This window comes from Scyliorhinus torazame, chromosome 21, assembly GCF_047496885.1.
Source record: "Scyliorhinus torazame isolate Kashiwa2021f chromosome 21, sScyTor2.1, whole genome shotgun sequence".
In the NCBI taxonomy this organism is placed as follows: domain Eukaryota; kingdom Metazoa; phylum Chordata; class Chondrichthyes; order Carcharhiniformes; family Scyliorhinidae; genus Scyliorhinus; species Scyliorhinus torazame.
In genome coordinates, this window is record NC_092727.1 from 47203866 (window position 1) to 47227823 (window position 23958).

At 45.8% G+C, this 23958-nt stretch overlaps 1 protein-coding gene across 1 annotated transcript in view; it reads left to right on the top strand.

Annotated features, from left to right (window-relative positions):
- fez1 (fasciculation and elongation protein zeta 1 (zygin I)) overlaps positions 1-23958 on the top strand; it is a 166415-nt gene that overhangs the window by 77352 nt on the left and 65105 nt on the right. The window contains exon 3 of the mRNA XM_072486761.1: positions 21331-21432. Coding sequence (XP_072342862.1) covers positions 21331-21432 — 102 coding nt within the window. The remainder of the gene's footprint in view (positions 1-21330; positions 21433-23958) is intronic.

Below are 23958 nucleotides of genomic sequence, written 5' to 3' on the forward strand. Positions count from 1 at the left end.
TCAGATGTGTGGCCTCCCACAGCATAAGACCATAAGACCATAAGACATAGGAGCGGAAGTAAGGCCATTCGGCCCATCGAGTCCACTCCACCATTCAATCATGGCTGACGAAATGGCTATGAGCAGGAGGCCATGCATATTTATAACCCGGCTCCTGGGCGGAGCTAGCATGCAGGGGCCCAGATGAACCTGTAGTGCAGGTTCTACCGTACAACCCTTAATATAAGAACACAGTGGTTTACCACACACCCTCATGTCCTGCACTGACCGCCCCTTTCTAATAGTTGTCACCTAATTTGCTGTGCCTAAAGTTAGATTCCTGCTGCTTTCCATGCTCTGTTTTATCACTTGTTCTGGAAACGTTACTAACCTATCTTGAGTCCTCGGACCCTTTTAACTAGTTTAAACGTTTAAACTCCTCATTTCCCCCCACCCCCCCCCCCCCCCCCCCACCCCCCACCATCACCATTTTGTTTAAAGCCCTATCTACAGCTCTAGTTATGTGATTCATCAGCATTATTCAGCTGATGACTATCCCAGCTTCCTCCTTCCCCACTGGCGGCCGTGTCCCATTTCCCCCTCACCAATCTTTGAGCAACGCATTTACCTCTTTAATCTTATTGACCCTGTGCCAATTAGCTCGTGGCTCAGGTAGTAATCTGGAGATTATTACCATTTTGATAATTTAGTGCTTAACTACTCATTCTTTCAGCAGAATTTCTATGCATGGTCTACCTATGTCGTTGGTACCTACATGGACCACGACAACTGGATCTTTACCCTCCCACTCCAAATTCCTCTGCAACCCAAATGAGATATCGTGACCCCGAGCACCATGTAGGCAACGCAACCTTTGGGGCTCTCGATCCTGGTCACAGAGAACAGTGTCGATACCCCTAACTATATTATCCCCGATTATGACTACAATTCTTTCCACTCCCCCCACTGGACTGCCTCCCTTTAACGCGGTGCTGTGGTCCGTTTGTCCAACGTCCCCGCTCTCCCCTGGACAAGGAGTAAGAATCTCAAACCTATTGGACAAGGACTGAGGCTCCTGCAACTCTATCTCCTGGATCTCTCTACCTACATCACTCATAGTCATATTTTGCTGTCCGTGACCACTGGCCGAATTCAAGGTAATTAATCTAAGGGGTGTGACTGCCTCTTGAAACACAGCATCCAGGTAACTCTCCCTCTCCCTAATGCATTGCAGCGTCTGAAGCTCAGGCTCCAGCTCATCAACTCTGAGCTGAAGTTCCTCAAGCAACCAACAATTGCGACAGATGTGTTCACTGGGGCCCACCAGTTCCCACATCATGCAGGTACAACACATCACCTGGCCCTGCATCTCTATTCTATTTAATTTTTTTTCATTTGAAATTTCCAGCTGGCTTTTAGTCTTTCCAATCTGTAATTTCTTTCTCTTTTTATCTTTATCTACCCATTGTGGGCGGGATCACTTTTTACCAAATCTGTATGTTAGGGTGAGACAGCTAGTCTCACTCTAATTTTCATTCCCACATTATATATTTTCTTTTATTCCCTTTTCTTCCCAGGTACTTAATGATCTGTTGAGCTGCTCGCAGAAAAATACTTTTCACTGTACCTCGGTACACGTGACAATAAACAAATCCAATCCAACAATCTAACCAAGCCGTGGGATTGACCCCCCCCCCCCCCCTTGGAGATCCCGGGGGAGTGCAGTTCAGTGCTGGTCTCCACAAATGTGGACCAGATGGAATGGCACTCGTGGGGCTCTCCCAGGGGATCAGAGGCCCCCAGATGTTTGCCCGCTGGGCAGGGTGACACCCTGGTATGGCTGGTGCCAGCCTGGCACCCTTTCAGTGCCACCTGAGTGCAAGCCTGGCCCTGCCAAGGTGCCCAGGTGGCTGTTCAAATGCGTGGTATTTCTCGGTGCTCCAAGAGCCAGGAAACACCCGGCTAACCACGTGGTATGGGACTGTGTTCCGATCCGAGTTGATCGCTCTCTATGTGTTAACTAAAATAAATAATTTATCATTGATTTCTCTAACTTGAGGCTGTGATTTCCTGGGAATCTGATATCACCACATAATAACTGCTGCTGTGTGCCTTATTGTGTTTCCATCCTAGTATGGGTACTAGACTGACTTCACCCTTATCATTGTAACTCTCAAATCATTTAAAACAAACAAAGTTTGACCAGTTGCTATGTTATTAATTTCCTATGTAGATTAAATATCATTTCAACTTCTGAGTCACATATAATTAAGTTCCTATTTTCACAGGGTGAGATCTTACTGCTTCACCCCTTGTCCCATTATTACTCTTGATCATTTTCTTTCTCTGTCCCTTGAGTGGAGTGATCTGCACAGGGAGAAAATCCACTTAGTTCCCTCACATAACTTGTGTCAAATTCCATAATCTACACTAACTTGAATGTGATCTCTGAATAGTTAGATTGATACCCCTTTCTCTCTGATACTCCCCACTTGCAGATCACCTCGCTCAATATCATTCAAAATAACATTTTGCATGGACTTCCAATATTCTCCAGATCTCCATTCACCTGTACCCATCTTGTGGATACTTTTCACCAGGGTTACTTGCTACCAATCCCGGAATTGTTCCTATCCAAATGATTTACCCTTTCATTTTGCTCATTTTGACAGGTTTTGCTCTATTTAATTTATCCCAACAGTTTTAAAATCAGTTTCTCTACGGAGTGTGTGTCAGTGCCTTGATAATTGAAAGGTATTGTTTCACTCTATTGGCCATTAACCATTTCATGCCATGCTGTTTGTCAAGTAATATGTCATTGTTTCAAATAAAGAGGCCCCGAACCTCACCAGTTCGGGACAAAACCAAAATATATGTGAGTAGTTTGCGGGCCCCAGAACACCATTCACATCTATCCCATATCCCCAGGTCAAGTGCGGCCCATGCACCACTTTAAATTGTATTAAACTTAACCTTGCACACGAGGATGTGAAGTTGACCCTATGCAGAGACTCACTGCACACCCCCTTCCCCCCACCCTCAAAACCAAACACAGCTCTTCCTCCCATTTTCCTCGCCAGCATCTGCCATAGATATCTGAAATCGTTCCTTCCCCTATCTCGTCAAGAGTTAGAACCTTATCCAAAAGTCAGGGCGCTGGTAACCTCGGAAATTAAGAAAGTTTGTTACGCACAAAGTCTCGCAACTGCCAATAACTGAATACATTCCCTCTCTGGATTTGGAACTTCTCCACCAACCCTTCCAGTCTTGCAAATCTATCCTCCACAAACAAATTTCTAAACCTCTCTACCCCTTCCCTCTCCCATGTCCTAAATGTTGGATCCAACCCCACTGGTACAAATCTACGGTTCCCGCAGATTGGCACCAGTAACAATCCTAACTTGGAAGTGTTGTCTGAATTGATTCCAGATCTTCAGGGAAGCTATTATCACCGGGCTCGAAGAGAACCTAATTGGAGAAAGCGGAAGAGTAGACGTAACAAGTGCCCTCAAACTTGGATCTACACAGGGCACATCCTCCATCCGCCCCCATATTGATCCCGGTTGTTTAACCATCCCTGATCATTCTCAACATTTGTCGTCTAGTAATAACACATCAAATCAGGCAGTGCCAACCCCCCCCCCCCAAACTGTCTATCCATTTGCAAAAAAGCCCTTTGAATCCTGGGGCGGGGGAGGGGGAGGTCCTACCCGCCCTACAGCTTTGGATCAACCGTATCAAGTTCTCCTGTACCCCATGTGCATTTGCCTTCTTTACAAGTCTGCCATGTGGGACCTTGCCAAATGCTTTGCTGAAATCAATGAAAACTACATCAACTGCACTACCCTCATCTCCACACTTAGTCATGTGCTCAAAAAATTCAATCAAATTTGTTAGGCGTGAGCTTCCTCTGACAAAGCCATGCTGACTATTCCTTGCCTCTCCAAGGGGAGATAGATTGTTTCCTTCAGAATTTTCTCCATTTGTTTCCCCACCACTGACGTGAGACTCACTGGCCTGTAGTTCCCTGGCTTATCCCTACAGCTTTTCTTAAATAGTGGGACAACACTCGCGGTGCTCCAGTCTTCTGGCACCTCTCCCGTGGCCGAAGAAAGACTGTAATCATTTCTCTCAAACCTGAGCACTACTGCAGATATCTTTCTGGCCTCTCACGATCCAATGTCTTCTCAACTTTCTGTGACTTTACTGAATAGTGATCTGTTCTGGTTCCCAGTTACTCTGTTCTGTTAACTCCAGACTTCTGGGAAACTTCTCTTCATTCCTCTAGTTTCCTTAGCTAGCTGGTCTTTATATTTCCGGCATCAGTTTTCAATTGCTCCATAGTATGGTTTTTCTTCTTGCAAGGTTGAGAGAGGTGTTCCCTCTTTAGCTTTCTAAAACCAACTGCTTCTAGCAGAGCTCTCAGCGATGCCTTATCTCTCACTACCTATCTCCAACTGCAATCAAATTCAGCGAAGCTAAAACTTCAAGCTTCTCTACTTCCCAAGGCCACAGTTGCTAAGCAACCACTGCTGGTTTATTTACTTTGCACGCTGTAGCCCTCTCTAAGCACAATGGAATCACAGTCGGAATTGAAACCAACCCCCCACACAGAGAAACAACTTTGTCCAGCATGAATCAAATGATAGGTTTTACCCTTCCAGGCTCAGAAACATTAAATTTAATGCATTTAAAACTATACTTTATTTCTCATGTTTACCAATACAGATATAAATCCCTTAAAAATTACCTTTGTTTTCCTAACAAGCATAAAGTCCAAGCTCAGTGGATAGCATTCTCTTCTCTTAATGAGGTGCTTGTGAGTTCAAGTCCCAGTCCAAAGACTTGAACATACAATCTAAGCAGACACTTCTGTGCAGTACTAAGAGTGTGCTGCACTGCACTATCAGAGCTTTGATCTTTTGAATAAGATGTTAAGCTTATTCCTCTCCGCTAATGGCTCCACTGTTGGGACAGGAGAGTATTGGCGGTCCACCTCAAGGATGGAATCCAACACACTCGCTCTCTCCACCCTACCAGACCTATCTTTATGAGCCTTAAAATACATGAACTCTCCCCTGATGACCACCTTCAACGCTTCCCAGAATGGAGAAGATGAGACCTCCTCATTCTTATTAAATTCCAAATAATCCCAATAGCATCATTTCCATCACAGCAACTTCCTGATATCAGTGCAAAACAAGAACTTGTTTTTAAAAACAGGAACTGTTCGATTTAGCTTTTTTACTGGAAACTCTTGACATGAAATGTGTTTTTTTTCTCTCATATATTTGACCTGCACAATAACTAGGCTCCTGTAATGGGTTATCCCAGATATTAGTGTCTCTGCCATAAGATGCAGAAAATCAGTGGTCACAATGTTAGTTTCAACCCAGTGTGCGAGGAACATTTCTCAATGTTGTGTTGGAGAAAAGAATATCAATCCTCTGAAATAAATATAATACAATTGATTCACAATTGGATTCCAATTTCATTGCTGGAGGGAAGGTGGGTGTTGGTACTGTGGCCATGCCAGACTCTCAACCCAGGGTTCCATTTATAGGTTTTATAGATTTGCGATGATCAGGCTCTCACTCTGTCTTTGTCCTGTCTTTGTCATAACTGTAAGAACTACTACGGTTAATGAAATGTCTAGAGTAGCCACTAGAGGGAGCAACAGTTACACGTATATAAGGCATTGATGCTAAGCCTTGTGGGAGTTAGAAGATAGTAGCGATTGGTGAGGCATAGGATCAGTTGTGTATTTGAGAGTTCTGTAGTTAGAAATAGCATAGTTTAATATAGTAACCTTGTACTTTAGGAATGAGTAGAGGTTGGTGTGGCATAGGAGCAGTTGTGTATTTGAGAGTTCTGTGGTTAGAGATAGCATAGTTTAATATAGTAACCTTGTACTTTAGGAATGCGTACCAATGTTATTTAGTAGGACTGGTTCATAAATTCAAATAGTCAGGTTTAGGGCGAATGAAAGAATCTCCATTCAAAGAAAAAACAAACTTGGAAACAAAAATCTCAATCAGACTCCAGTAGCACCAACCAGAAACATCGCAAAAAGAAATACCCAGCAAAAGCTTCATGGGGGGTCTGCAGACTCCATAGTCATTCAGGATATTGGGTAATGCAGATGTGAACTGGAAAAATTTCAAATGAGTTTGAACTGTACTTCTCATCCGTAAACCTCCAAGCAGCGAGTGAGAAGCAGAAATTTGCGCTGTTACTCAATTTGGCTGGACCGCAAGATATAGAATTGTATTACTCATTCCACTTTCAGAATTAAGTTGCAAAATATAAGTTTGATGTGGTCATTGAAAAATTTGATAGCTATTGTGAGCTTAAAAGAAATGAAAAGCTGAGTGAACGACTGCAAAAGCAACTAAAAGTAATGCTACAGGATTCTTTGAAAATGTCCCTTGCGAGTAAAGCAACTAAAAATAGATGTTCTGAAATGTTGAATCGGGAAAGTAGCTCAAAATGTTTTGACTCCTTTGAAGCTGTGGAACAGCTAGAAATTCAGCGCGCTGGAAAAGGCAGCCAGTTTGCGCACATGCACTTGGAAAAAAAAGTGAGCTTCAGAAGATGGATAGTTTGCACATGCGCAGTGGAAGAAAAGACCCGATCTGGAAGATGACCGTTCTGCGCATTCGCGCAATGTTGCGCATGCGCACTTGAAAAAAGAGTGCGCTCCGGTTGACAGTCGATTTGCGCATGCGGAATGGAATTTTGCGCATGATGTCACGAACGTGATGATGTGTAGACGTTGTGGCCATGCCCATTTAAAGAAAAAATGCCCACCGATCGGAAAAACAAGTTTAAGATGCAACAAACCGAAGCATTTTGCCTCGCACAGCAGAACATTGATTGAATTTCAGCCAACAGAAGAAGACGTTTGCAGCAGCATTGAACTAGCAGTTTACAGCACGAAAGAAGCAGACAACTTCAACCAATATGAGAATAGAGAAGGTAAATCCTACATTGAAGAATATTACTCCGATATGGCAGAGATATTCGGGTTAACTGATCATTCCGTTAGAAACACGATTGAAAAACTAAATCGCACTCTACTAAAGATAGATAAATCCACTACATTGATGGAATGGCATATTGTTGCGACATCAGATAACAGTAATCTGGCAGATGAGCAAGAAGAAGAAGAATTCTATGAAGGTCTATCTAGTTTATTTGCTGAGCCAGAAGAAGAAGACTATGAAGGTCTATCCACTGTATTTGCCAGTAATGACAACAGTGAAGAAACAGATGATGAGCAACGAAAACTATATCAGTCTATCCACTTATTTGCAGCTACTGACAAAGTTATCATAAGTAGCATACAAGTGTGCAGGACAACGGCGAGACTGACTAATCTCAGCTGGACTGGACAAAGGCTGATAATCAGAGTGCAACAGTGAACAGATGAATTGAGAGCACATCAATTGTAAACAGCCAACAAGAACATAACAATGAAAGTGCAACGGTGATCAGATCAATTGAGAGCACATCAATTTTGAACAGCCTACAAGATAATGACATCTTTGAAAAGCTGACTCCAGATGAGAAACACCAAGAGCTCAATGATGCATTCGATCATCCAAAAGGAACTGTTATCACAAAGCTCAACGATACATCAGACCATCCAAAGGGAACTGATATCACAAAGTTCAAAGATGCATCTGATAATCCAAAGGGCATGGATAGTAAAAAGGTTGAAAATGAATCGGCTAAGCCAAAAGGAACTGATCTTGAGCACACAAGAGTAACTATGGAACAATGGAACTTGCACAAAGGTACAACTGTGAAACCAAAGGACAACTGAACAATGCATTGCAATTAAATGACAAGAAAGTGTTGGGACTTGCAGTCATACTTGACAATCCATAAAGTATGGAAAGCAATCCAGATGGCAATCGAGCAAGGGACTACAGGACAGTGTGTGAAAAACAGCTACCATTCGAAATAAAAGAGACAAATGCATGTGTAGATCATACCAAGTTCATGCATGATGGCAGAAATGCCAGGAAGAAAAGGACAGTGTTTAGACCGAAAATACTTTATAGAGTTGGTCCTTGCTAACAAAAAAACAGAAAGCAAACCTGTTTTTAGGGCAAAGGAGACACAAAATCGACACCACAAGCACCGAAAAAAGACAACGTCAGGCAACAAAAGTGGTTCAACCGGGCAAACACCTGATCGATTTGAACTGATGACTTATTAGTTATGTACCACACTACCACAGTGAAGACAGAGCACAGACTCCATTTGTGGACTGTAAAAAGTTAAAACATTGTTAACTACTATACAATATCAGTACTCAATTACATGTTAAGAACATTCCACACTCTTAGTATATATGTGTTTGTAGATATCTCCAAAAATCTTCAAAAGAACCAAAAAGAGGGATGTCATGATATGTATATTGACTGGAAGGAAAAATAATAAGTTTATGATGAATACTAGCTAATAGAAAAGGTCACGCATGCAATGTTATGTTTAAAGAAAAATATCACAATCTAAGTTATAATAATTTTCTTATACAAAGGAAGGGAGATGTGGTATTATCATAACTGTAAATGTCAGAGAGAGCTACAGTTGCAAGTACATAAGGCATTGATGCTAAGTCATGTGGGAGTTAAAAGGTAGTAGAAGATGATGAGGCATAGGAGCAGTTGTTGTATTTGAGAGTTCTGTAGTTAGAAGTAGCATAGTTTAATATAGTAATCTTGTACTTTAGGAATGCACATGAGTCCTGTTTAGTAGTGTTAATAAATTAGTTTTGTTTGTTAACAAAGCTTGGTGTTCTTTATTCAACACTACGCATCCAAGTCATCCAGGTAAAGCAAAGTAGAGAACACCACATGTCCCTCTCCCCCTATCCCTGTCCACGTTCTGTCTCTCTCAATCACTGTGCCTCTCTTTCATATGCCCCCCTATATCTCTAAATCTCTTTTTGCTTTCTCCCATTTAAGTCGCTCTGAGTCTCTTTTCCTCTCCCTTTCTGTGTCTCTGCACGATATTTACCCATTGTCTGTGATGGTCGGGTGGTATTGAGGTTTGAGAGGGATACCCTGCTTCGCTCCAAGAGCTGATATATTACACAAACCATAGTGAAAGTATTCATCGTACCATTTCACACTTAACAGTCAGCAGCTAAAACCTACACCCAATAACAGAAGCTATCCTCTCACAAAGGCCCCTGTCAGCTTGCAACCCCATGTCTAAGCTCCACGGAGGTCGCTGAGAGCAGCCCGTTTCCAGGCACAAATCTACATAATGTGGAGTGTGGTCAGATATTACAATTGCCGAATACCCCGCCTCCACAACACTGGGGAGTAACGACTTTCCCACTTCAAAGAAATCAATGCGGGAGTGGATATAATACACATGCAAAAACAAAGAGAACTCCTCCATCGGGTAACCCTGGAAAAAAATTTCAGTCCAATAAAATATCTTCACAACTGTGACATTACACAAATGTACAGCATGTGAAGAGTTAATGTTATGTTACGCCTAGCCACTAGAGGGGGCTAAGGAAAGTACTAGAAATTGCACTGGCTCTTAAGCTAGGGGGAGGAGATTAGACTGGAGCTGAAGTAGATAAGGTTAATAGTGTATTGCAGTGTTAGTTAAGATATAATAGTTATAATTAGTAGATAGAGATAGTGTTAGTGAGTATAGGTTAATTCTTACATGTATGTTTGCTATTCAGAATAAGTGTCAAACTCAAATTTGGTAGTGTTAATAAAATTAGTTTAGTTCTTCCAAAGAGCTTTGTGGATCTTTTGTGATCACTACGCCTTCCATCCTGGAAACCCCTCACAAACAGCATCTTTAAAACAGAAATCAAACATTTCTATGTGCTTTCAGGCAGTAATGTTTTGATTGTTGTTCTTTGTCTTAAATTACATTTTTGTTAAGATAACTTGTTAAATTACATTGCTTTTCCACATCCCAGAATTATTCCAAATTCGAAAAACCGTGTTGTCAGCTGTCAGATTTCCATTCATGCCCATCTTCCTCAAAAGAGACTTTGTCCTTGTATCCATGGAAATCAACTAAATGTTTTTTCGTGTCTTCTTAAAATCCCTTTAAATGTCATTTTTTTTCATCGTCGTCATTCTCATTATCCATCAAATAGATTCACTTTTAGCAGCCAGCGGGGCCAGTTTAAAAACCAGCGAAGAACCCCGCGCGGGTGTCGGGCGGCGTGGGCTGAGGCGCTGGGCCCAGCGCGGTGTTGAGGTCAGAGCAGCGGGGGCGGAGCTACGAGGAGGCCGAGGCGGCAGGCCCGAGGCCAGGGTACTATGTAGGGAGGGTGCTCCACATCGGATGGCTCCCATCTAGGAGGAAGAAAGAAGGCTGAAGCCTGGTCCCAGGGGAGCTCTGCGTGAATGTAGAGGAGAAAGAAAGCAGGTTTAAGGAAGTTTGGTAAAAGTTTTTTTTTTCAAATAAAGAAGTCAGATTGATGAAGGACAGGAGGGTGAAGGGGGAGAGAGGAGAAAAGAAAGAAGATAAAAAACAATAAGCCGCTAAAAGATGTGAAGAGCAGCATCGAAGAAAGGAGGAAACGTGGGTTCGCTGCTGAAGGAGAAGATGAGCAAAAGTGTTGACAGGATGGCGGAAGCTGAACTGCAAGGCAGGGCCGCACTACTTGCAGTGGAGAAGATGACCGAGGTGATGGCGGTGGAGCTGGAAAAATAGTTTGCGAGGCACATGGAGGCCTTGAGGAAGGAGACGGCGGTCACGTTGAAGTCATTGGTGGAGGAGGCAATCGGCCCGATGAGGGTGGAGGTGGCAAAGGCATCGGCCGAGGTGAGAGAGCAGGGCGAGAAGATGAAGGAAGTGGAGGAGGCCGTGACACGACACAGCGACCAGGTCACTTCGATGGCGGACGAGCTGCGGAGGGTGGGGGAGGTTAACAGAGGACTCCGAGCAAAGCTGGAAGACTTGGAAAACCGCTCAAGGTGGCACAATTTGAGAATTGTGGGCTTGCCCGAAGGGACAGAGAGCCCAAGGCCAACGCAATACTTCACGAAGAAGTTGGCGGAGCTGATGGGGGAGGGCGAGATCCCCTCCCTGTACGAGCTAGATCGAGCTCATCGGTCATTAAGGCCGAAGCCCAAAGTGAAGGAGCCGCCAAGGGCAGTAATTATCTGCTTCCATAAGTTTTGCATGAAGGAGAAGGTATTAAGCTGGACGAAGCAGGAGCGTGAGGTGCTGTGGGATGGTACTGCGGTTCGGATCTACCAGGACTTGACGGTGGAGTTGGCAAAAAGACAAGCGGCGTTTGGGCGAGTGAAGGCGGCTTTGTACAAGAAGGGGGTGCAATTTGTATGGTGTACCCTGTGAAGCTGAGAGTAACATTTGACGCCAAAAACTTTTATTTTGAGACAGCGGAGGCGGCTGAGGCGTTCGTGAGGGCAGAAGGCTTGGGACAGACGTGAAGAGTGGACCTGAAAGAGAGATTGTGGACTGTGTTTGAGCAGCTAGAAAATATATAAATGTTACAACTTTCTTTTTACTGATCTGTATTGCAATTTACTTCTCTTTGCATTGTTACAGAGTTCAAGTTAATGGTGGATTGATTGGCGTTCTGTGTTGCGACCGTTAAATCTTATGTTAGTGAGTTGTAGGGGTTGGATTGTTGGGTTTGTTTTGTTGTTTCTCTCTCTGGGACTGGGTGGAAGGAGGCGATATGTCTTGGCGGGGGGGAGCCACCTGCGCTAGCTAACTAAAGTCAGCTCGTGCACGGGGGTGAGGTGAGAGGGGGGCTGCGGACGTTGGAGCCTGGATAGCAGGCTTCAATGGGCCTACGAGGCGAGCGAGAGGGGGAGGGAAGGGATGGATGTTGGGGGATGTTTTTGTAGGGGGGATTCTTGGGAGGGGGGGAAGGGGTTCGATGTTAACAATTGATAGGGGCGGGTCAGGCTTCTGGGGCATGGCCCGGTGGTATGGTGATGATGGATAAAAAAGGTGGGGGGGGTGGTGAGAGACCCCCAGTAAGGATAGTCACGTGGAACGTGAGAGGGCTAGGAGGTCCGGTCAAGAGGTCAAGAGTGCTTGCGCATCTTAAAAGTTTGAAAGCCAATGTAGCAATGCTGCAGGAGACTCACTTGAGGGTGAAGGACCAGGTGAGACGTAAAAAGGGCTGGGTTAACCAAGTGTTTAACTCCGGATTTGATGGAAGGGCTCGAGGGGTAACGGTGTTGGTCAGCAAAAGGGTACGCTTCCAGATGGAGAAGGTGGTGGCAGATCAGTGGGGTAGATATGTGACTGTGGCAGGAGCGCTGGAGGGGCGATTAGTGACACTGTTAAGTGTATACGGTCCCAATTGGGATGATGTGCGATTTGCGAGGAAGGTGTTTGGGGCCACTCCCAACTTGGACACGCATGAGTTGATTGTGGGGGGGGGGGGACTGGAACTTGGTGCAGGAGCCAAGGTTGGACAGATCACGGCCGCGCTCGCTGGTCCCATCAGGGGGGGTGAAGGTGCTGGCTGGGCTAATGGTGGAAATGGGAGGGGTGGACCCTTGGAGGTTCCTGCACCCAAGGGAACGGGAGTACTCGTTTTTCTCAGTGGTCCATAAGGTATACTCGCGGATCGACCTTTTTGTGGTGGGAAAGGCTTTGCTGGCTGGAGTCAAGGGGTCGGAATACTCTGCAATTGCAGTGTCAGATCACGCTCCACATTGGGTGGATATGGGGCTGGAGAACGGGGTAGCGCAGAGACCGGGGTGGAAACTGGATGTGGGGCTTTGGGGGAACCAAGTGTTCTGTGAGAAAATTGAAAAGGTAATTAAGGAATATGTAGGTTTCAATTGTACGGGTGAGGTGTCGAAGGCAGTCGTCTGGGAGGCTCTAAAGGCGGTGGTGAGAGGTGAGGTAATTTTGTTTAAGGCCAGGGTGGACAAAGAGGAGAGGTTGGAGTGGCAGAGGGTAATAGATGAGATGTTGGAGGTAAATAGGAGGTATGCAGAAGATGGGGACCCGGCGAAGCTGGAAAAGAGGAAGGAACTACAGGCGAGCTTCGACCGACTGTCCACCAGGAAGGCGGTGCGCCAACTGAGACGAGCAAGGGGTGCAGTTTATGAACATGGGTCAGCTCCGGAGGGAGACAGCGGCAAGGGAAATTCTTCAGGTGAAGGATAGGGCAGGGAAGTTGGTGGTGGCTCCAGTTATTAACAAGGTTTTTGAGGAGTTTTATGGGAGGTTGTACAAGTCAGACCCACCCGGCGGAGAACGTGGGATGCAGGAATTTCTAGATGGGTTGGAGTACCCGGGGCTAGGGGAGTGGGACAGGGCTACATTAAAAGGAGCAATAGTGGAGCAGAAGACAAAGGATGCGATTGGGAGGATGCAGTCGGGGAAGGTGGCAGGGCCGGATGGGTTTCCGGTGGAATATTATAAAAAAATTCAAGGATAGGTTGGCACCCCTGATGGTGGGGATGTTTGAGGAGGCGATAGGGAAGGGGGTGTTGCCGCAAACCTTGGGGCAGGCAAAATAAGGATCCGACAGAGTGTGGGTCGTATCGGCCCTTATCACTTCTGAATGTGGACGCAAAAGTGTTGGCGTAGGTACTGGTGGGTAGGCTGGAGGAGTGCCTCCCAAATGTGATAGGGGAGGATCAGACGGGGTTCGTGAAAGGGAGGCCGCTGTTTTCAAACATTAGGAGGGTTTTGAACGTCGTTATGGCACCGGTGGAAGGGAAGGAAACAGAGGTAGTTGTGGCATTGGACGCCGAGAAGGCGTTTGATCGGGTAGAATGGGGGTACCTGATGGCAGTGCTGGAGCAGTTTGGGATTGGACCAAGATTTGTGAACTGGGTAAAGCTATTATATAAGGAGCCAAGGGCGAGTGTTCGCACAAACAATATCAGTTTGAGATACTTTACTCGCCACCGTGGGACGAGACAGGGATGTCCTATGCCTCCCTGCTGTTTGCACTTGCGATTGAGCCGTTGGCCATCGCATTGAGAAGTTCGGGAGCATGGAAAGGAATAGTGCGGGGGGGGGGGGGGGATAGAGCATAGGATGTCCTTCTATGCCGACGACTTGCTGCTGTATGTGTCGGAACCGAGTGCATCGATAGGAGGAATATTGGAGCTACTGCGGGTATTTGGGTCTTTCTCGGTGTACAAGTTGAACCTGGACAAGAGTGAGTATTTTGTGGTGTCTCGGCCGGGGGTGGGGGCAGGAGTGGGGGGGCTGCCATTCCGTACGGCAGGGACTCACTTTAGGTATCTGGGGGTGCAGGTTGCCCGGGAGTGGGGGAGGTGTTGCAGGTACAACATCACTAGTTTGGTGGGGAGAGTGAAAGCTGATCTGGCAAGGTGGGATGGCCTTTCTCTGTCACTGGAGGGTCGGGTACAGGCGGTTAAAATGAACGTGTTGCCGCGATTTCTGTTTATTTTTCAATGCCTGCCGATTCTCCTGCCAAAGGCTTTTTTCAGCGAGATTGAGGGAAGGATTACCTCGTTCATATGGGGAGGGAAGGTGACCAGAGTGAGAAAGGTGCTGCTACAGAGGGGAAGGCAGGCAGGGGGTTTGCTGTCGGGGGTCGGGTCGGGAGCTCCGGGGACTGGGCAAGGCGATCCGGGGGTTGGCGTCGGTAGTTAGGCCAGGTTGGGAGCTCCGAGGTCCGGGTCAGCTCCAAATCGAGGTCAGGGCTTCACTTCCAGTTTGGGCCTGATCTTCTTCCAGGTCGCGGAGGTCAGGTCGGGCCGGGTCAAAAGGTCTCCAACGGCCTCGGAGGATGTTCAAGCCTGCAAGAGAAGATAAAAGAGAGATGTTAGTAATAATGTTAGTTTTAGAATTAATTTTTAAAAGATTAGAACAAGTATAAGTTAAGTAAAAAGTGGATCTGTTTGGGAGAGCTCGCAGAGAGTCGCCTCGCTCCGGCGCCATCTTGGTAAAGGCCATTTTTATTGGCCTGGACTACATAAAGATGTAGTTACATTTTGTCAATCATGTCACACACGTCAAGTGATAGGGAAACCTCAAGCAGTGATAAAACCAGCGCCCTTAATACCCATTCCAGCATTTGAGGAACCTTTTACGAGGGTCATAATTGATTGTGTAGAACCGCTTCCTAAAACAAAAAGTGGGAATCAGTATCTTTTGACTATAATGGATGTGTCTACTAGGTTTCCAGAGGCCATTCCAGTACGTAATATTACAGCTAAAAAGATTGTGGAGGAGTTACTTAAATTCTTTACTAGATATGGACTACCCACAGAAACACAATCGGATCAAGGTTCAAATTTTACCTCAAGGTTATTCAAAGAAGTTATGGATAGCTTAGGAATAAAACAATTTAAATCAACTGTGTACCACCCAGAATCGCAGGGAGCGTTAGAAAGGTGGCATCAGACATTAAAGACAATGTTGAGGGCTCATTGTCAAGATTATCCAGAGGATTGGGATAAAGGAATTCCATTTGTACTGTTTGCAATTAGGGATGCACCTAATGAGTCAACCAAATTTCGTCCTTTTGAACTAATTTTTGGTCATGTAGTACGAGGACCACTTAAATTGATTAAGGAAAAATTGGTGAGTGAGAAATCGGAAATATCACATTATTGGATTACGTGTCAAATTTTAGGGAACGATTAAATAGAGCAGGTGAATTGGCTAGACAACATTTGAAAGTTGCACAAAATGTGATGAAATGGGTCATGGACAAGAAATCCAACATTTGTAGTTTTGCCAGTGGAGATAAAGTTTTAGTGTTGTTACCAGTGGTAGGTGAGCCTTTAAAAGCTAGGTTTTGTGGACCTTATCAGATTGAAATGAAATTAAGTGAGGTGAATTATGTGGTAAAAAGACCAGATAGAAGGAAGACTCACTGAGTGTGTCATGTGAATATGCTGAAAAGGTACTTTGAAAGGGAAGGAGAGAAAAAGGAGGAGGTTTTAATGATTCTAACTCAAAAGTGACGAACCAAATCCAGATGACTGTGAATTTGACATACCTCAAATTAAATTGGAAAATGAGGATGTTCTTAAAAATTGGGATAAATTGTTGAGTTACAATTTAGAGGAAAAACCAACTGACCTGAAAGAGTTATCAATATCACATGGGCAAGTTTGTGGAGATAAATTAGGAAGTACTAAAATGGCTATACATGATGTAGATGTGGGAAATGCTGTTCCAATCAAACAACATCCAGATAGACTTAACCCTTTAAAATTGGCACAGGTTAACAAAGAGATTGAGAGTATGCTTAAAAATGGCATAATTGAAGTGGGTTACAGCCAATGGAGCTCATCCATAGTGATGGTACCTAAACCAGACGGTACCCAACGGTTGTGTGTGGACTATAGAAAGGTGAATGCAGTTACAAGAACGGACTCTTGTCCTATCCCACGTTTGGACGATTGCATTGAGAAAGTGGGACTATCAGTTTTTATTTCCAAATTGGATTTACTTAAAGGTTACTGGCAGGTACCTTTATCCGAAAGCGTGAAGGAGATTTCAGCTTTTGTGACTCCAGATGGTATATACCAATTCAAAGTAATGCCATTTGGCATGAAAAACGCCCCTGCCACATTTCAACGGTTAACTAACACAGTCGTTTCAGGATTCCCCAATTGTGCGGTATACATCGACGATCTGGTAATTTTCAGCCAGACATGGACAGAACATTTGAAGCATCTGATGGAGTTATTCGATCGACTTCAGGAAGCGGGTTTGGTGATAAACCTAGCCAAAAGTGAATTTGGAAATGCCCAAGTCACTTTCCTTGAGGAGTTTCTGATGCCCTCAAGACAAAGGTAAATAATGCAATTTCTTGGCATGAGTGGATTTGATCGAACATTTGTGCAAAAGTTTTGTAGCGTGATTGCTCCACTGAAGAAACGTCGAAAATTTCAGTGGACTCTGAACAGGCATTTGACAGCCTGAAAGCTGTGATAACCAATGCTCCTGTGTTGGCGAATTGTAAGGGACTCTTTGATCAGATTGAACTAAAGTATCTGACTTTAAAGAGAAATGCCGAGGCATAGCGGAATGGACGGATTGTGCCGAGACCTTCTTGTTCGAAGAGTTCAATCATGAAGAATTTCAGTTGGAGGAAGAAGAACGAAAAAAAAATAGACTATTATTATACCTGTTTGCGTGTGTTGTTTTTTGCAACGATAAAGTATATTTACTGTGTACATTCCTTAAAGGATGGTGAAAAGGTGAAAAATTAAACCATCTTGAAGTGGATGGTTTATTTTTTTTCTTGGGGGGAGGTGTCATGAGAATGCCGCTTTAAGAAATGGTTAGCTGCTCATGTTACTGCAGTGATGTCAGAGTGTGGGTGGAGCTGAGCTCTGGTTCTGTTTTTAGTTTCACTTTGAGAAAAGCTTGGGTGTGTCTGTCTTTTTGGTTTCGTTTTTCAGTGTGTTGCAGCTGAAGTCAGCCAAAGCAGCTGTACTGTTGATCTCTCTGCCATGAAGGACTATCTCTTAATCATTTGGTGAATTCAGAAATTTAAATGTTTTCAGTATTGAATGTAAACCCTGATGTGCTTCTGTTTAAAGGTTGTTAAGTCTTTTGGATGTTAAAAGGACAGCTTAAAGGATTACTTAGTGTTGTATTATTTGGGGGTTATCTTTGAATTAATGGTTGCTAAGATATTCGCTGTTTATTTTAAAAAGTTTAACTTGAGTTCATAGAATAAACATTGTTTTGTTTTAAAAAATACTTTTCCATTTCAGCTGTACCACACCTGTAGAGTGGGCCGTGTGCTCCCCATACCACAATCAATTAAAAGTTGTGGGTCAGGTGAATTCCATGATGCGCTTTGGGGTTCTCTAAACCCTGGCCCATAACAATAGCCCGTGTCCAACAATCCGATAACCCAGAATAAGGTGTTTAAAACAGTTCCGTACGCTGTACCGCACAGCAGACACACAGCGGTTTCATTTGGAAACATCTTTGCCAAACCTGTAGGTGTTCTTCGTGGGCAGTAACTACAGCCTTGAGTCAGCAGCTTAACGTACATCCAGAACTGTGAAACAATCTATTCTAAGAATAACGGCGCTCTATTTGTAGCCGGGTCAGTTGAACTCGAATTTCAATTCCAGTCTGCTGTGTCTGCAGAAAAGCTGCAGCGGAACATTTTAAAACTACCTCCGTATGTGAGTTACAGTCCATGTGTATTCTGTGTTTGATATAAATACTGGTGACACATTTAAAGTATCTGTTAATCAGATGCAAGATACGCGAAATATGACACTGCTGTGATTATAGTTGGAAAACTAATTCCCTATTTGAAGACAACATATCATTCCACAAAATGCCTGATCTTAACTTGACAAAAACATCAATATCAGTGCAGGGACGATTGTCGGTGCTTGTTATTGATAGTTAGAGATTAAAAACTTTAACTGAAGAGACTCATTGGGAATAGCGAGGAACTGAACCAACTCACCGACATAAAGACTCAGCAGAAATACCCGTGATGTGGAAGGGAATGAAGGAACGATTCTGGAAATGTCACTCAACACTTCATCGGATATAGGAAAAGTGTAAATGTGGAATGAGTTTAAGCAAAATTAGTTACCACATGACAAACGTAAAATATGAACATTTGCAGAGAAATACTAATTTAACACGATGTGGTTTGTATGAAATCATTTCTGAGCCTATTGTGCAATAGCATTCACAAAGCAAATGCCATTATTTTGAAGGCTGTTCGCAGCCGGCATTGTTAAAAGCTGGCTGCTGCGGCTGTTCCGCGCATATTTGCACAATCGGGAGCGCCACGCTGGACGGCTCCGCAACGCTTCCGCGATCCACCTGTGGGTCGCGACCCCGACTTTGAAAATGCCTGATATAGGGCACTCCCTGATGCCCCGGTTTTCCAGGGCGACATGCGTGCCAGTGATGGACAAGGGGCATCCTGGCGATAGCAGCAAATCTTGCAGCCGGGCATCTTTATGGGCCTAGTCCAGCTGGAAGGTGATATAGTCAGATGCCTGGTCATACAAAGTATCTGTAACCTCCTGGATACACCTGTGGCTGAAGATTGCGGTATGCCACACCAGTCCCCGATCGAGCCCTGGAATGACCCAGTGACATTAAAGTTCAGGGCTGCACAACCCTCATGGCCACTGGGAGCGGGTGTCCTCCTCCACGGGGTGCCACGTCCATGAGGATATTCGGCGGGGGCGGGAATCGCGCCGCGCCGGTTGGCAGGCCCCCCCCCCCCGCGCGATTCTCCGGCCCGGATGGGCCGAAGTCCTGCTGCTAAAATGCCTGTCCCGCTGGCGTAGATTAAACCACCTACCTTACCGGCGGGACAAGGCGACGCGGGCGGGCTCCGGGGTCCTGGGGGGGGGGGGGGGGGTGCCCCAACGTCTCCACCATGGTGGAGGCAGAAGAGACTCCCTCCACTGCGCATGCGCGGGGATGCCGTCAGCGGCCGCTAACGTTCCCGCGCATGCGCCGCACGGAGATGTCATTTCCGCACCAGCTGGCGGGGCACCAAAGGCCTTTTCCGCCAGCTGGCGGGGCGTAAATTCGTCAGGCGCCGACCTAGCCCCTTAAGGTTGGGGCTGGGCCCCCAAAGATGCTTTGTTCACCTTTGGGGCGGCGCGATGCCCGACTGATTTGCGCCGTTTTGGGCGCCAGTCGGCGGACATCGCGCCGTTTCCAGAGAATTTCGCCCAAGGTGACTGTTTCATAATGAATTATGGAAAGTGCTTACTCATTTGTATGCTAATAAAACTCTCATTAAGTTCAAAAGGTAAAAGCAAAAGAAATACTTACACTTTGGACACCGAGAGGGTGCACAGCCCTCACAGTCAATGATGTGAGCAACCAGCATGCACCTCACTCCACTTGCCCTTGCTAACTTGTGAATTAAATCAGTCCCACCGCTCGGACAAAAACAATGCGGACGGAAATCAGCGAAATGTGGCAACTCCATGCGTGGGCAACGAACCATGGCCCGCACTCAGAACCCAGATAGGCCGCATGTGGCCCCCGGGTCACCGGGTGATCAACACTGGTCTAAGGAACCTTGGAGTTGTTGGGTTCAAGAGGTTACGCTGAACGCTTTTAAAGTTCTGGTTAGGCTACAGCTGGAGTATTGTATTCAGTTCTGGTCACCACACTTCAGGAAGAGTGTGAGGTTTCTTGAGAGGGTGCAGAAGAGATTTAGCAGAATGGGTTCAGGGATTATTACTATACTAATTCCAAGGTTAGGTTGGGGCTGGGGGGGTGGGGGGTCACCTTCGAGCAAAGCAGACTGAGGGGAGATTTGATAGATATACAAGATGGTGACAGGTTTGGATGAGGTGGAAAATTGGCCCCATTAAACAAGGTCTGGGGGAGGGGGGGGCACAGATTTTGGACAAGAGATGCAGAGGGGAATGTGAGGTGGAATGTCTTTTTGATGGGCCAAAACTTGTCATGATATCCACATTAACATATCATGGTGCAATCACACACACACTGATGGACAGGTAGTTGGACCAACCAACACACACACAACATCGCAGCCAATCACCAGTGAGAGCACACGCACTATAAAACAGGGAACACCACAGTTCCCGCTCATTCTACCAGGAGATAGCTCAGAGCACATCAGGCGGGGGGGGGGGGGGGGTGGCGACAGAGTCATCTCACAAGGCTGTGCTCACGCTCCCTTGTTTACACATTAACTCTGAAGGCAGGACATTAATAATTAATATCAATAAGCTTATGGGTCAGAATCAGGGGGTGGCAAGGAAAACCATTTCTGGAAATGATCGACCTACATTTGAATGGGTAAGACTGGAACCGAGTGAGGCCAGTCCCGCTAAGCTGAACAATGGAGGAGAAACATTGGAGGAGGATTGTGTGTTCTAACATATCAAAGACTGAGGAGAGGTCGGGGGCGGGGGGCGGGGGGGGGGGGGGGGGGGGGTGGGTGGGGTGGGGGGGTGGGGTGGGGGGGTGGGGGGGGGGTGGGGTGGGGGGGGGGGGGGGGGCGGGGGGGTGGGTGGGGTGGGGGGGGGGCGGGGGGGGTGGGGGGGTGGGGTGGGGGGGGGGCGGGGGGGTGGGGTGGTGAAAATCAGAGGAAATCTAATTTTGACATTGGCTAGGCCTGTGGTCGCGGTTTTAATCAACAATCTGCAAAGGTGAAATGATCATGTCAGAAAGGAACGACATCCAATTAACATTTCAGCACGTGCAACTTCTGGAAGGCAGTTGACTCAGACAGTGAGGATGCTTTTGACTGGGATGGCAAATGCACTGGGAGAGGGACTAAATCAAAGAGCATGTGATTCATACAGTGAAGAAGATTTATAATGAAAGGCTGCGGTAAAACTGTCTTATTTATATCACTTTTTTCCCATGTGTTGTCAGGCCACTGAGAAGGACAGTATTATTGAGGATGGAGAGTTAATTGAGAAGTTGGACATCATCGTATCCTGTGCAAGTGAGGAGCCACTCTTCACAGCTGAACAGGTAAATCTTCAAAGGCAACAAAGAAACAAAAACACAGACACAATACACACAGACATGCACACGTACCCAGATGCCCCTGTACCCAATCACAGGGGCAGACACACACACACACACATGTGCACATACGCAATGTTACAGCGCCCTGGGCTGCCCAATAATTAGTCACCGGGTTTGTAAATTTAAACACTATTACTTTTTATTTATAAAGGAACTATAATGAAATATGCAGCAAATACAACTGGTTAATTACTATCTAATTCCTAATCTCCACTTTGTCTTGTCTCCCCAACCCCCACCCCCCCTCCATACACACATACATCAAACAAATGAACAGGGGGGTAGAGAGTGGTGAAAATAAAGTAAAAGATAAGATTCATTATTTCAGCTGGTTGTTTCGAGCCCATTGCCCTTCAAACCAGGCTTTCCGGTCTAAAATTCTGCCTTCCAGTCTGTAATGGTTTTCACTGCAGATTCATTCAGGTCTCTGCAGTTTCAGAAATACAGCAGCTTTTCTGGAGAAAGCACGAGAGAGAGAGAGAGAGCAGATCCTTCCCCTGAGTGTCTGGGATCCAATCCTGCTTTCTTTAGGCGTCTGGAAATCATCCCACTCAGGCAGGATCCAATCACCACCTGTTACCGGGCAGAATACAACCAACCAACCAATCAAACTCAATCCCACAGAAACTCCCAAACTCTCTGTTGCCATAAAATCAGTTGTCCAAAACTAGCAGAGTGTACTATGCTGTAACTTCTGAATTCCTCATTCTCTCTGCTGCTTGACTTAAAGATACATGTCCATTTAGCATATGGATCAAAAATAAAGAAATGCGATGCACGCGCATCAGCGCATGGACGCGAGTGCAACACCAAAAGAAGAAAAATGAGAAGCAACTGAAATGCACCACTGGTTCCATAATCTTCAAGAGATAAAGTCACATTTAGGGTCAGCTGGTGATGCTCTGAACTTTATTCTTCGTAATATTGTCTGAAATGTCTTGAATTCCGCTCAAGGCTGGTGAACCTTCACTTTCTGTAAAAGCTGGATATATGACAGAAGTATATTGGCTGATTAATCAGCTACTGCTGTTCATCTTCCTCTGAGGTGGAAGGTTAGGGGTTGTTGCAATGAGGAACATTATGGTAAATCTTGGCCATAGTGGTTAACTCCAGAGAAGAGGAAACCATTTTCATTCTGAGACAGCATGCGAGGGCCAGGAATGGACGATTGGTGGTTAATAGTTTAGTAGGAATGGGGTGAAGAGAACAGGATATGAGTCACAAAAAGGTGGGGGAGGGGGCGTGGGGAGGTACAGAAGAAACTGAGATATCCATGGGTTTAGCTCGGGCAGTGAGAATCCTGGTTTGGGAATGTGTGGGTAAAGGGAAGCAATGGAGGCGGTTGAACAATAATCATAGTCACATGACAAAGATTTAAAAAAATATCTTTATTCATATTTTCAACAGATTTTCAACAAAACCTACAGAAAAATGAAACAAGAACATCAGAACACCACCCACAAGAATTATACATAGAGTTTCCCCAAACTACAATAGCCCCCCATATAACAATAAAAACACAAATAAGGAACCCCCCCCCCCCGGGTTGCTGCTGCTGCTGATCTCCTCCTAACGCTCCGCGAGAAAATCTAGGAACGGTTGCCACCGCCTGAAGAACCCCTGCACAGACCCTCGCAAGGCAAACTTTATCCTCTCCAGCTTGATGAACCCTGCCATGTCATTGATCCAAGCTTCCATGCGAGGGGGCTTCGCATCTTTCCATAGTAACAAAATCCTCCGCCGGGCTACCAGGGACTCAAAGGCCAGAATACCGGCCTCTTTCGCCTCCTGCACTCCCGGCTCGTCCATTACCACAAGTAATGCTACCCCCCAGCTCGGCTTGACCCGGGCATTCACCACTTTGGACATAGTCCTCACAAAGCCCCTCCAAAAGCTATCCATCACCGGGCACATCCAGAACATATGGGCGTGATTTGCTGGGCTCCCCGAGCACCTCACACATCTGTCCTCCACCCCAAAGAACATACTCAACCTCGCCCCTGTCATATGCGCTCTGTGAACAATTTTAAACTGTATCAGGCTGAGCCTCGCGCAAGAGGAGGAAGAATTAACCCTACTCAGGGCACCAGCCCACAGACCCTAACCTATCTCCTCCCCGAGCTCCTCCTCCCGTTTGCCCTTTAGCTCCTCCACCGAGGTCTCCTCCTCTTCTTGCAGCTCCTGGTAAATCGCCGAGACCTTGCCTTCTCCAGCCCATACTCCCGAGATCACCCTGTCCTGAATCCTGTGTGCTGGAGGCAGCGGGAATTCCCTCACCTGCCGTTTCACAAAGCCCTCACCTGCATGTACCTAAAAGCGTTTCCTGGGGGTAGCCCAAATTTCTCCTCCAGCGCCCCTAGGCTCGCAAACGTCCCATCAATGAACAGGTCCCCCATTCTTTTAATCCCTGCCCGATGCCAGCTCAGAAACCCCCCATCCATCCTTCCCGGGACGAACCGATGGTTGTCT